The sequence below is a fragment of the Amblyomma maculatum genome, chromosome 1, assembly GCF_055883805.1.
Source record: "Amblyomma maculatum isolate TAMU_Amacu chromosome 1, ASM5588380v1, whole genome shotgun sequence".
In the NCBI taxonomy this organism is placed as follows: Eukaryota; Metazoa; Arthropoda; class Arachnida; order Ixodida; family Ixodidae; genus Amblyomma; species Amblyomma maculatum.
In genome coordinates, this window is record NC_139344.1 from 40719886 (window position 1) to 40734713 (window position 14828).

Here is a 14828-nt window from a genome sequence, read left to right on the forward strand (position 1 = left end):
GCTTTGTAGTGCAGTCTGATAACAAATTGTCGATGACTTATTTTCGTCTGACTGTTGCACAGCGCGTGTGAGTAAATTCCCAAAACGCTCTCTTTACGCGACGTTTTTGGACTTACTACTGCACCTAATAAACACTGACATGCACGTGGAATATCGCCGATCATAAACGGACACACTGATGTACGTCCGGACATCGGCGCACTCATTACAGCACTCGTAGTCTCACACAGAACTCTCGTAGGACGTAATCCGGACATCACAGCATCTCATGGTAAGCACAAACCACACCTCCAGTTGTACAACAAATACGAATGACGCGATGCTTGGGCTAGAGACACGCCGGCGGTACCCAGCTTTTTCAGCGCCGCTTGTATGTATACAACTTGCAGCGCCAAACCTAAATACGATCAGAAAGCGATGCGTTACGTGACGCATCTCATCACAGATGGAAGTGGGGAAACTTTGAATAATCAAAACTACATAACGACCATCATAGACGTTAATCCACATGATAACGAGGACCAAATGAGCAGGCGTGCGGGCCGCAGGCTGGCCGTCAACACCGCGATTACATGCGCTTGCCACACTGCCGCGGTCAAACTCACGTAAACCTATCACCTTGCCATCACGTAGTCTATCACCCATTGTGGGCACCATTTTTGCCACTGTACTATTATTCGTAATTTCACATTTCATGCATGCAGTACATACAAGGCCCGTACATACTACTCGCACCTCGAACCTCGCACACTTCGTACCAACTTCGATTTGGCTACAAATGGATATCGCTACCAAGTTGTAGCTACAACCACACATCCGGGGATCTCGGATCCGTCCGGCTTTCCCGACGTTTCCCAAGGTTGGTTGGTTGGTTCATAGGAAGGGAAAGGCGCAGTATCTGTCACACTTGCTCTGTGGACACCTGAACCGCGCCGTAAGGGAAGGGAGGAAGGTGGGAGTGAAAGTGGAAAGAGGAGCCATAGTGGAGGACTACGGAGTAATTTCGACCACCTGGGGATCTTTAACGTGCGCTGACATCGCACAGCACACGGACGCCTCTTCGTTTCGCCTCCATCGAAACGCAGCCGCCGAGGTCGGGTTCGAACCCGGGAACTCCGGCACAGTAGTCGGGCGTCGTACCACTGCACCACCCCGGCGGGGCCAAGGCGCGATATCTACCTTGCTGATCGCGGAGAAAAATGCGTCGGGTCCGTCGGGCGTAACCCCACCGAGTGGGTCCGTCCGACGTACCTTTAGCCACAGCAAAACAAAAAAAAAAAAAAGAAAAAGCTGTACGGAGGGGGGACATGGGGGGGATGCAGCGCTCAGCAAATTTCGGGGGGATACCAAAACCCCGGTTTTCTTATTTCATACGTGTCGTTCAAAGTTCCAGGGCCTGTTATAAGAAGCATGTTTTACTTGCCCTGCCTACTATCAAGGCAATCTTATTGCCTTTCGCCACGCATTTGGGAGAACTCTGCCCCTTCCCCACCCACCTTAGTGCACTCTTTCGGCACCAGGGTACGTACGAGAGTTTCAGCTGTTTTAGCTTAATATGGGGGGGGGGGGGGGGGGGAGGGCAACTGGGAAGTTACAGGTTTGTTACCTAGGGGTCTCCCAAATCCCACTGAAACAGATGGGTTGCTACAAAAACATACAGCCAAAAATACTTGCCTTACTCCTTTAAAAGCAACACATACAAACCCACAGAAGGTTTCCATGACGAACTTTATTCACAACGAAGGCAAACTTGTACAATGCAACTGACTGGTTGCGGAAGTTAATGACAGATTTCAATTCCAATGCTACGTCGCTTCACAATTCTTTCCAACACTACGTCGCATGACACTTCCAATGTACGTCGCATGACAATTGAGAACAATATCAACTGCACAAACTGTGTGAGGATGTAGAAAAAAAAATAAAAAAATGAGCTGAATATGTGAAATGCGGCCACTGGTGGTAAAAAAGAAACAACAAAAGTAAAGCAGCCTTGTCGGTATGAGCACAGGAGTGATGACGTATAGAATTAAGGCGTCTTCTGGGACCCCTTCTTGCCAATCAGAGACTTGTGGATGTGAGGGATCACACCTCCACCTGCGATGGTTGCCTTGATGAGAGAATCAAGTTCTTCGTCACCACGGATGGCCAGCTGGAGATGGCGAGGAGTGATACGTTTCACCTTCAAATCCTTGCTAGCGTTGCCAGCCAATTCCAAGACCTGAAAAAGCCAGCCAGAGAGAAAAAACATCTTCACTAAGGCAAGTGAATAACAAACTCCATGCAAGGCTCTCAACTAGCAGTTCAGCCATGGAGCTGCTAACAGAGGCACATGAAAAGCTGGCACGCAACAATTTCAAAATTATTTCCTGCATCATTCGACAGCATATTGTGAGGGTAAAGGCTGAATAATCCCAATACACCATACTAGAGCACTGCATGGGCCTTATTTTTCGGCTCAGGCCCAAACTTCCAGTCTGCATGGACGTACAGTTAAGGCGAAAGAATGACTTTTTCTATTCCAAGTCCGGTCCTGGACTTTACACAACAAGAATTCCTAGTCTATAGAAGATTTCAGAAGACTATGAAGTTTTCCTTTATCGAAACAGCCCAAGATTGCAATGAAATGACCAATATTATTGTATGTGCAAATAGCCAGGAGTGTTTCTTCTGTTATCTGAATTGCTGAATCTGCACTTGCAGGTGTGCTGTTCCTGAATGTATTTTGTCTGCATTTTTTGTTTACTACCATGTGTGCATTTTTGATGTAACCAACCTAGTCATCTAAGTACTGGAATAGGATTATTTTTTATTAATATTAATAAATAACTTTTTGAATGGTACATAAGAACAATCAAGATGAGAGAAAAATCTTACAAAATATTCATCCCAGCAGGGGGTTTATTGTGAAAGGCTTTGTCAAGAAATTTTTGGCATGAGTGTATTTAAAGATAAATGGATTACACTCATTTTAAATACGGCTTCTTGTCAGCAATTAGTTCTTGAGGAAACTTCATTGCATAACACACAAGAGACTGCCCCCTGCAACTATGCCACAGGAACCTGCAAGGGCAGGAAAGGCAGAAATCTATACAATAATTCGGACTTGCGCGATATGTTGGACTTGTTCAGGAACAGTCAAGCCAGCCATAGAAGCGTGTACATCTTCAAGACATATTTTGGACCAAATCTGGCACGAGCAATACTACTGTGGAGATAGTTTTTTGGCCAAGGCTTGTTTTTTCAACATCACTGAGATGATAGCGGGCAGAGTTTTTGCAAACTGGTTTTGGGTGGCGCGAAAGCTAGCAAAGCAGTCATTTGGACGGACTCTTTGTTCGTTGCCATTTGAGGCAGTAGCAATAAGTGAATGCTCGACTTTTTCATCACGGTAGTCTACAAAGAGTGCGCAATGAGATTGAAAGCTGAATGTGAGCACTGTCCACCTCTGCTCGCTCTGACGCCACACGTGAAATGAAGAGGGACGGAGGAGGGGGCTCCGGTGCATTTGCGATTAATATCGGCGCTTTTACTGTTCGCTTTTCCCAGAGTTCCATTTAGCGGTCTTGGCTACCGTCGTTAACCATGGAAACTGAATTTTATTGCGCATTCGTTTGCAGCCCGATTGACTGCGTCGCAGTACGTCGTGAAGTGGCGAGCGCACTAGCGGCAGCATCCGCCATATTGCATCATGGGAGCTATGTGATAACTCGCCGTTAGAGCAGAGACTATTTGGTTTGTGTGTGTGTAAAAGGAGGGGGGGGGGGGGGGGGGGGGGGGGGCAGGCATTGGGAAGGCAGACAAACGAAGCAGAGCATTCAATTGAAGGTCCTGTTTCCCTGTCCAGTCCTTAGCGGTAGCACAAACAGGATGATACAGGGCGCCTTCTGCTAGGTCTGGCACTCAACAGCTGCAAAATCTCAAGGTAGTGGTGTGTATTTTAGTTAGCGCGCACTCGTGCAAACAAGACCATGTGATCTGCACTATAGTAGAGCGTGCTACAAAATTTTGCGCTTTTTTTAACTTTTTTTTTTTCCTGTATCGAACACTGCCAAGCGTGTGTGTTCAGAGTTACTTGTACAAAGCACTGAGTGGCGCTGATAAAACTGTCTACAAAGGTGCTTCCTCTCACTCGGCGTAAAGTACTATAGTGATTTATTCAAACGATTTTAACACTGGGATTGTCATTTCTGAAAGAAGCCGCACAGAGCTTGACCAGCTCGGCCTGGGCCAGCCACCGCAAGCCCGGGCCCTGCCAGAGCCTGTGCAGTGCTTCACACCATACATACCTCAGCTGTCAGGTACTCCAGGATCGCTGCACTGTAAACGGCTGCAGTGGCCCCTACACGACCATGACTGGTAGTGCGGTTTTTCAGGTGCCGATGGATACGTCCCACAGGGAACTGCAATCCACAAAGACTACTGTTATTTGGAGCAAGGCTACAGGACTGCACCATGAACTTTCACACATCACTAGACCTGAAAGCAACATGACAAACAAATCCAAAACGATTGAGTACCAAATATGATTGGTTGGTTTATGAACGCCCCAAAGCGACTCTGGCTATGAGGGACTCCGTAGTAGAGAACTCCGGAAATTTAGACTGACATCGCACAGGCGCCTTGCTTTCGGCGTTCGAAAAGCAGCCGCCGAGACCAGTATTCGATACCGCACCCTCAGGCACTGTAGTCGAGCGCCCTAACCACTGCACCACCGCGATGGGGCTGAGCACGAAATATGCATTACTTGCCAGCTAAATTGGTAAAGAACAATGAAAGCTAAATACAAAGTTAATAACTAAGGGTTTGAGAATTAAAACAATAGACACTGAACTTTAAATCGCTGCTGTGCACTACAGCGGGTCACAAAAAAACCATGCAACGAAGTTAGCATAGTCTGATTGCAGTCTTGATGGTGCCCACTGAATTGGCCCCTTCAACATTCAACTAGCACCACTGACAAGGTGCTACCTTGAGTCAGCTGGTGAAATAAAGCATACTCCAGTGATTAGTGCATCACAAATCACTTTGCAGCGCCCGTCCAAGGAGCTGAAGTTGTCTAGAGCATCTTTACACACATTTCAGTCACAAAGAAGGTGACAGGAAGTCTGTGGTGAACCTAAAAATATAAATAAACCCCTGCCTGCATTGCACAACAGGCAGAGAGGACTGGCATGCCAGACCAATGGCTAGATCCATTCTCTGAGCCACTATCTTTTATGCACAGCATGCGATGCATCCAATTTACAGCCCCTTTTCACACCAAAACAAACAATGCACTGAAAGTTCCATGCTGGGAGTTTGGTATGGTTTACAGAGTTTTAACGCCTCAAAGCAATTCTGGCTCCACTACGGAGTGCACTGGAAATTTCAACCACCTGGGGCTCTTCTAACACGCACCGACAGCACAGGTTATTTTTGCCTGCATCGAAAACAGGCTGGGTTTCAAACCCTCCTCTTTGGCTTCAGTAGTCAAGTGCCCTACTTAACCACTGGATCAACAGGGTGAGGCATATCAAGAGTATGTGAAAATATTGTTCTGAGGCGAAGAAAGGAAAAAGAACACTACTGGTGGATAGCTGACATTTTATGAACTTTGGCGGGCTTAGCGCAAGTGTACCTGCCCATGCCACTGCCCATTTCTTCGTCCTTAACACCCCTGGGGTCACTGAGTGATCGTCCCCGATAGGTGAATGAAGAAGTTGTTTATTAGCTTTACAGCATGACGATGATCATGTCTGGATGGGTGATGACCAAAGAGAAAGGGATTGGCTTGCCGCTATGATGACAGATACAGCCTGGCCCAGGAAGCTATCAGGTCACCGGTTGCCAGGATTTGATAGAGTCCCAGGCACGCATCAAATGGCACGGGCAGGGGCGATGTCCTCACGTGTCTATATCAGGTCAGTGGGTTTGTCTGGTCGGCGTCTCAGGTTAGTAGGATTTCTTTTGGTCGAGTCTTTCATTCACTGTGTATTGCTATGTGCCCTCGCGTGTTGGTGGCATCAACGTCTGGCTGCTTGTCAGAGTCTTGTGGTCTGGTCGAGCTGGGAAGGTCGGGGAGCAGGTAGCCAACAAGTCCCCTAGGAACCCGCTGCCGATGACGAAAGCTGTGAGCGCCAAAGCTCCGGGCCAAGATGAGGAGAGATGAACATACCCCGCATCTCAACCAAAATGAACTTTGGCAGGCCTAGCACGAGCACACCTGCTACACCCCTGCCCGCTTCTTCCTTGTCCGTAACAATATATTCAAATTAACAAATACGAGAAACCACTTGATAACCTGTATTGCACCTCGAGGTACAGCTGCAATGGAAAAACATATACGGTACTGTTGTTGCCGTATGTACCGCCAGTGAGAGTTCTAGGCAAATTCCATTTTATTCAGGAGGAGGAGGGGGCCCTCTACATGTAAATGTACAACTCCATTCCGTCCAGCATTGCACTCATTCCCATGGCAAATGAGCTTCGCATGAAGTATTCCAGTCTTGTACATATGTGTGCCGTAGTAAAGTTTTGCAGTAATTTGTGTCCACCACACCTAAGAGTTCGTTCATTTTTAAAAAATACTTTTTAGTTTTCTATTTACAGAAAGTTTTGTTGCCAGCAATCATGGCGAGCAAAGCTACTACACAATCCAGAGGGGGGTCAAAGTAGCCAAGGAGTTCTAAAATGATCTATACATTAGCAGCCGAAGTAGTCAGGACAATAACGAGATTGGCAGTAGGGAAAAGCTGTCAGCCAGTGATGAAGGACGAGGTTAAGAAAGCTTTAGGTTGGCTGGTTAGCGGAGTTTGACCTCCCAGAGCTACTCAGGCTACGAGAGATGCCGTATGGAGACTGCGGAAATTTTGACCACCTGGGGTTCTTAACGTGCACTGACATCGCACAAATCACACGGGTGCCTTGCTTGTCGCCTCCATCGAAAAGGGGCCGCCGAGCGCTCTGTTAAGAAAGCTTTAGAAACTATGAAAAAGGAGAAAGCAGGTTAACAAGCAACTACAGATTTGTTGGACGGGGAGGGAATACGGTGCTGAAAAAGCTGGCCCCCCATATATGCAATGCCCGGTGCCATCGACTGTACCGGAAACACCATAATTGGTAAGAAAGGGGACTGATACTAAGGACTTGCAAAATTGCAGACCAATCAGCTTACTATCTGTTACATACAAGGTAATCTAACAATCAGGACAACCTTAGACTTCTCTCAAGCAAAAGATCAACCAAGTTTTCAGAAAGTGTGCCCTACTATCGATCATATCCATACCATCAACTAGGCGATAGAACAATGCTCGGAATATAACCAGCTTTACACACAGCATTCATTGATTACAAAAAAAACTTGATTTAGTAGAAAACTTGCCAAACATGCAGGCATTGCGAAATTGGTGTAGATGAGCCCTACATGAAAATTTTAAAGGTGGATGCTAACGAAAAGGGTTCTACTTGAGGACAATGCAAAGGGCTATGGAACAAAAAATGGTAGGTGCAACTTTGAGAGGAAGCGTGCAGAGTGGGTGAGAGAAAACTCGTTATGACATTCTAGTGGCAGTGGCAAAAAAAAAAAGGCATGGGCAGGGCATGTAATGTGAAGAGAGATAACCAATGGTCGCTTGGGGTAACAAATTGGATTCGAAAGGGTGGCAAGAAGTGAGGTGGGGAGATGAGGTCAAGTGGATGAAGCTGGCACAGGGCTGGGTTAAATGGAAGTAGGAATATGGGAGGCCTTCGCCCTGCAGTGGTGTAGTCCAGCAGAGGAATGGCAAGATAAAAACACTAAGCTGAATGATATTGTTGCAGAAGCAACACTATGCTAGGTCCGAGCGATTTCGCGGAGCCCCAACTGCGCGTGCCTGAGTGATGTCACATCTAGAGAGCAGCGCGGAGCCACTGCAGACTTCCACTGTGTGGGTGGCTCAGAGGTGACGCCGCCGCGCCAACTGTGCATTTAAGGGTTTCAACGCTGCTGAACCGAATGTGGAGAGAAAGGTTTGGCTGCAGGCGACCGAGTGTTTGCAGTGAACTCGACCAATGTGCTGTTGACCGCATCGAAGTTCACCGGCGTTCTAGGCAGAGTACCCGTGCTCGAACCACATTGCCGGCGGCTGCGTTTCGATAGAGGCAAAACAGAGGCGTCCGTGTGCTGTGCAATGTCTGTGCAAGTTAAGATCCCCAGGTGAACCCCAGGTGGTCGAAACCACTATAGAAGGGTTGCTAGAAGGAGAGGTGCGAACGCAGTGTGAGGGGGGTGGCCCTCAGAGCGTGACAGCTGCTGGGGCCAACCCGAGCCCTGTAGTCCGGGGCGCCGTCAACATTCTGGAGGCGACTTGAACGCGTCCAAGGAACACCACGCAACAGGAATGGTGATGTACCATCCAAACACACTTGCCAGAAAAAGTGACAAATACTGCGCCTTTCCTTCAAACCAATTATATGTAGCACTGCAACAAACGCCGATAAGAGGAAAACGATGGGGGCCACTACAGACACTTCCGCTACGCGGGTGACTCAGAGGTGCCGCCACGATTGCTGCAGTGCACATGCGCAGTGACGTCATTGCTCCTCCGATGCCCCGGAGCAGTCAGCCATGGAGAAGTTGAGCCAACCAGAGACTGTGTACCTTAGGCAAGCAAATCTAATTAGTTGCATCCAGAAGTTGCAGCCCGGCAAAAAGCAGTAGATAGACGAAAGCTAGACAAGAGAAAAGCCGAGCGTGCAGCGAAGACACCGGAATAACGAGAAGAGCGCTTCCGCAATTCTACTCTGGATGGCCATTGGTGAAACCACAGAAAATTTTATTGGTCAGTGCTGTATTCATTGACATTCTGTAACATGTCAATTGGGATCTTAAATGCTGGCAGCTCCATCAATTTTCATGTTGACACAAAGGCTGCAGATCCAAGATCACCTGAACCCGCAAATGTGATGAAACGTTTCTACTCTTGCCACTGGTTTCACAAGCCCATAATAAATAATCCTCTGAAACTTGTGTAGTCTCGCAGCTAATGTTCATGCCTAACCGTCACTAGAAACACTTATATTTACATGGATCTTGTCAATAATTTGGCTGGTTATATGCCGAGCTTCAGATTTTCAATTTCTTCCGAAATGACCACCAAGTGGCTGACTATTCTTTTACACTTCGCAACGAGCACTGCTGTTGCAAAAATTGTGAAACCACAATGGCTCAGTATATTGGGCTTTTCTCTACCGAGCCCAAGATTGCAAAGAGATGGGGGGGGGGGGGGGGGGGGGGGGGGGGGAATATTTGTTTTTATGCACAGGCCAGGGCACAAGAAAATATGGTACCGGGATTTAAGCATGGCTTGAACCTATTGATACGAGCAAAAGTTCTGTCAAGCATGGTCTAGCAAGGCTGCACACAGTTACAATTACGGGGGTGCTCAAGCTTCACTAGAGTTGACACGATAGCACCTTTAACGCAGCCTGTACAGTCCAACATTTTAAGGTATGTTGCCACCTTTCAAGACATTTTTTTTTCTTCAAAAACAGCGAATTTTATTTATCAATATTTTAATGATCTACACATTGAGAATTACGCTGCTGCAAAAATTATGTCTCTTCCTGGTTTTGTTCAAAAGTTATGCATTTTACAACTACCAGCAGATCTCTCTGAAACCGAAACTAACATTTTGTGAAAACGAAACCTACATTTCAATTATTAAACAAACATATTTGTGCTCAAATAGGAAAACTAAGTTTAGATTTGTCTGTGGTGATGTATTTTAAAAGTTGATAACATTGAGCAATGGTGATAGCGATCATTCTTTTATTGACATTGAACAAAGTGCCATGTTGGGGCGCACAACGGGACATCGCATCAACATTTTACAGCCCCATAGATTGTTGTATTACAGGGTATAACAAGGAGACAATTGAAGGGGAAATGAGGGGCTTGTTATTATAGTTTTCTTAAAGGAGCTGACAGTCTAAGAGTTCATAGCAAACGGGGATTTGTTTTTTTGTTTTGTTTTGTTTGTATATGACAAGAATTAGTCTTACGTTGATTATTGGGATAAAGAATATTAAATGAAAAGCGGAAGCAAAAACAATGCGCTGATGGTGGTATAACAACAATATAACAAGTTATGGCTAAGTCCAGAGTGAAACAAAGACTGAAACTGACTATACAACTATTGGCACATGATGAGCGACTCGACGAAGAACTGGGCCATTTGAAAGAAGACTGAAGTGCCACCGGATGGTGTTGTGCTAAAGGGGATGCCGAATTTCTTTCCTCAGTTTTTGGCGTCACACAGAATGCAAAAACATTTTACTGAAGCTCGAGGAGCGTTCACGCCAAGGGTATGCATGTTTTGCACACGGCTTGATATGTCTATGTAGCCCTGCACACTGTTTGGTTTTGACTATACGTTTGTCCATGTCACTTCAACAATGGAAATAGTGGCACGCTGGCCATCATGAGGCAGGCTGTGTCGATACTGGAGACTACACCACAGTAGCTTGCTACAGCAAGGACAGCAGACTCAAGAAAGCCCAGCGCCAGTCAATAGCGAACAAAAAACACTGTGGTTGTGGTCACTGTGGACAACGTGGAAACGTTTGTTTTTTTTTTTCTGGTTGCGCAGGAAGGGATAACAAAAATAAGGCAATATTTTCTGATGAAACTTCCCATGCCTCTTTCTGGAACATTACTTAAGATTTTTACAGAAATGCAACCACCTGAAAAACGCAATTTGTGGCATACCATACTTAATATCAATGACAGGGCGAAGATTCTAGTTCATTGCACCGCCTGCACGTACTGCTATATTGCTGCCAAGCCATTTTTGGCTTCTGTCAAAGGACCGGTACTTTTGACGTGAAAAGCATATTTTGGGTAATTTCAGTAATTACATTGTGATTAATTTTCACTTTCCTTCGTTTCCTAGCTGCCAGAGCCCGTTATCTTCCTCAAACACCCCGCTCTGAACGCTGGTCGCGCACCACAACATCATTGACAGCACACCACTTGTCCGTTGACCTGCTCTCAGCTGATGCGCCAGTTTTAAGCAGCAAGCTTGGCATGCGGCCTGCCACGTGCGAACGTTGCCTTTGATGTACAGGCTGTTTCACAGATACGAGAGAAAATTTGGAGCGAGTGGCCTCGCGCTGGAAGCACGCTCCGCTGGGAAGCTAGCAGAAGTACAAACTTAGGCGACGGCTGAAAGGTGGGCATCTGGTAAGGGTGCGTTGTTGAAAAGCAGGTTGATTACAAGGACAATGCACAGCTCTCTAGGGTTTTTTTTTTTTTTCTGGAACAGAGCCGGTAAGGTGAAGAAAATTAATGAGTGCAACTTCGAACCCTTCGATGACTTTCTTTGCTTATATACCGCCCCTGATAGCATGCTTCTCAGCGCCTCAGTGCTTGATTGCTAATCCCAAGGATGAGGCTGTGGCAGCCGCTTTTCGACCAAGACGAAAGCAAGGAGATGACATCTCATAGTGCATGCACTCATCGGAGTCATAGCCGTGACTAGACTAGAAGTCCAAAGCATGTCTGCCCTTCCTCAATGGCAGCTGCCTGCTGTGTGTTGGGAAATGAATGACGGCAAGAGGCAGCATTTCAGAGCTATTTTTACCGTGAAACAGCCTGTACTGTCCCTTCCTTTACCTTAAGTCCCTCCCTTTGAGTGTGTACAAGCAACACTCACGCTTCACTGTACCACAGCCACTGAATGCACACCATTGTCACCTTTGCATAGCACATGCCAGCTGCTGGGGCCATGTGCTAAAAAGAAGTACCTGACACCTAGCACTCAATATTTTTGCCTTGTGAGCCATTGATCTGGCATACCCATGCTTTCTCGCTTCCATTGTGCAACACCTCACATTCGGCTTGCCAGCTAAGATTCACAATGTGTGCTCAGGGTCAGGGGGCCAAAACTACCAGATGCCTTCAGAAATGGTTGGTGCACCACTAAAATCAAGGAAATATATGCACACACAAGGAATACATATAAAGTCCTGCAACACCGACAATTCTTAGTACAGCCAGAGAAACCCGGATTTTTGTCAGAACTTATTCTCGCACACTCAGCTACGACAGCTCTGAAAGCACTATGGCCACATGCTTTTGGTTTCTCTCAGGGTGTGAAACAGCCTGTACGGCCTGTTTCACACTATGAGGGAAACTAGAAGCGTTTGGGCCCCACACTGCCATCAAAAACGGAGAATCAGTGGCAGAAGAGCAGCTAACTGCTGGCTGCTCTTCCCATAGAAGCACCTGGTACATACAGCCCAATCTTACCTGCTGTCAGCAGCAGCACTTAGCAGAGTGCAGCAGTCATGTGCTCCCAATTTCCCCACCAAGAGTGAAACAGACTGTACATTATCTCACTATAAAATAAACACAACATGAGCAATTTGCTTAGTTTGAATTACAGGATGCATGCAATAAAAAAAACTTCCATTGACTTCTGAAAATATCAACTCCCTGCTGAGTCTTCACCACAGTAAGTACCCTGTTACATATTTTGCAAAACTTGAACCACTTGAGGAAGTAATTATTTTACATCTGCATGCAATACGGTTGCCTGTGACTGAGAAGGTTAGTCAAATTAGTAGAGCTCAAATGTATGAATGTGCAAAAACTAGAATGAAAAAAAAAAAAAAAAAACGCTTACGAAACCATAAACACAAGCATCGCGGAAAGCAGCGAAACGGTGTAACGATCAGCAGACGCTTAGTCTAAAGTTCGACGGAACACAGTCTGGTCAGGATGAAGCTGGCGACTGCGCGCGCTTGACAGCGTCTAAGCTGAAATTTACGCCGAACACCATGAAGAATGTTCTATATTATAGTTCGACACGCAAGCAACAGGAAACATCGGGGGCGAGCAACAAAACCGTGCCTAGGCAAACGGGCGCTGGCGTGATGTATGCATTTGATCACATGCTTCGCACAACTATCCAAGCCAGTAAGCACAAGAAATATCAGGGGAAATTGGTCCAGGAAAGTAAAGGTACAGTAGTAAGCAACGGACAACTGCAATTATATGTGGACAGGCAATGAACAGGAAACCAGAAACGGGCGAGCAATGAGGCGCTACTTGGGCAACAAAAGCTAGCATCTGATGCATGCATTTGACCGAGTATACGCTGAAAGCATATGACAAAAATACCGAGTCTTGCTTCGCACGACCATCCAAGCCCGTAAGCACAAGAATACGAGAAATTGGTTACAAGGAAAGTAAAATTGCAGTAGCAACCAACGGACCGCGGCTATAGGCAACAGACGCCAACGTCTGTAGCTTCCCGCGTCTAAGCTGAAACGCGCACGGCACTAAAACAGAAGTGTACTGTATTACTTCAATATGGCACATTTTTATTCGCTTCACTCATACGCTTCACGCATACAAGCTCCCTGTTGTCAAGCTCCCGCCAACGCAATACTAACAGTCAACATCAACAATGCAACCCCTTCCCGCTCCCTCCAACAGCGTAGCCCGTAAAAAAAAAAAAAAAGAAAGAAAAAGCTCCGCCTGCAGACAGCGAGGAGGATGAAAATGGCAACGCTGCCGACGACTACTTGCCGCCATAACAGCGCTTGGCGGATCCAAGCTGCTTGCTGCTACGGGCCATAACTACGCGCGCGCAACGAAACTCGCAACGGTGGCTTCCGTGGCGGCAATATTTATGCAGATAGGCCTAACAGCAGCTCATTCTAGGAATTCATAAAAAAATATTTGGGACAAATATGCAAAGCATCAAACACACCCTAAGCTACGAAGCAGGAATATTAAAATTTATGAACTCGCCTGAAGTCCAGCTCTCGCCGACCTGGAGACTGCTTTGGCCTTCGCCTTTCCCGAATCTTTCCCGGCTTTACCGCCAGCCTAGAAATTGACAAAACTACGATCAATAAAGCAGTTCGGCAAAAATGTACACAACCAGGAAGGCAGCGAAGCCTTTATATAAGCATCAGCAAAAGATAGACGGAAATATAACCCGGTGTAACAAAGGATTAATCGGATTCCTCACCATTCTTCACCGATTAGCTCAAGAACAACGAACGATGCCTCCCCTACTGGAACGCCGATGCCGCCAATAGTGACCGCCAATACGGAGGTGGGAAGGCCAAATACAAAATTTTGGTCACGTGACAACATTCTGCCAATGAAAATGCAGAAGGTGTACAACCGTTATTTTCCAGAAGTTTCGCAAGAAGTTCCTTAATATTGGAGCAAACCCCAGCTTCTTACAACATATAAAAGTAGTCAATAAAATATTCTTGCTGATAAAAATTAAACAAGACATGATTTTCTAGCGATCACAGGGTTTTTACTTTCTTACATAAAAGAAACAAAAAGTTACTTTAGCACGTTGGATAACAAATTTTTCTATATATAAAGGTCAACTAAAATGTTTCTAAGTAATTTTATAAAGTATCAACTTAATTTTTAAAACTTTTGCTGAACCCCGCATGGTAGAAAGAGGAACTCAGTGCGTACTTGCGTAGCCCAATGAAATTGTATGCATTGTATGTGCCATATCTGTGCCCATCAGGCTAAGTATGTAGGGATTCAGCTCCGTTATGGAAGGGAATAAAGAAGAAAGTAAGCGTTGTATTGAGCTGGCACGAATTTATATCGCAGCGGGACAGAAGGAAAAGGCGCTCAAGTTTCTTCGTAAGGCCGAACACTTGTACCCATCAAAACTAGCCAAAGGTGAGCTGTGCTTGCAGTAAACAAGAATCCACGTAAGCCTACGGTCTGGACGTAACTTGGGACGTCTGAGCCGAGCTTACCACTTCGTAAGTCGGGCTGTCTAAGGCTTTCGCTAATGCATGATTGTGTCTGTCATGTA

At 46.2% G+C, this 14828-nt stretch overlaps 2 protein-coding genes across 2 annotated transcripts in view; one reads left to right on the forward strand and one right to left on the reverse strand.

Annotated features, from left to right (window-relative positions):
- Positions 1 to 1709: 1709 nt before the first annotated feature.
- On the reverse strand, positions 1710 to 14156 carry His2Av (Histone H2A variant). Its single transcript, XM_084587990.1, has 4 exons — positions 14004 to 14156; positions 13781 to 13858; positions 4290 to 4403; positions 1710 to 2221 (listed from the first exon to the last, which is right to left on the reverse strand). Exons 1-4 carry the CDS (start codon positions 14004 to 14006, stop codon positions 2030 to 2032), a joined length of 387 nt encoding a protein of 128 aa, XP_084444116.1. The 5' UTR covers positions 14007 to 14156; the 3' UTR covers positions 1710 to 2029.
- Positions 14157 to 14505: 349 nt separating this feature from the next.
- Positions 14506 to 14828, forward strand: part of LOC146202182 (dnaJ homolog subfamily B member 14-like) — a 59189-nt gene continuing 58866 nt past the window's right edge. The window contains exon 1 of the mRNA XM_084587991.1: positions 14506 to 14689. Within this exon, the coding sequence (XP_084444117.1) occupies positions 14557 to 14689 (133 nt within the window). The 5' untranslated portion in view covers positions 14506 to 14556. The remainder of the gene's footprint in view (positions 14690 to 14828) is intronic.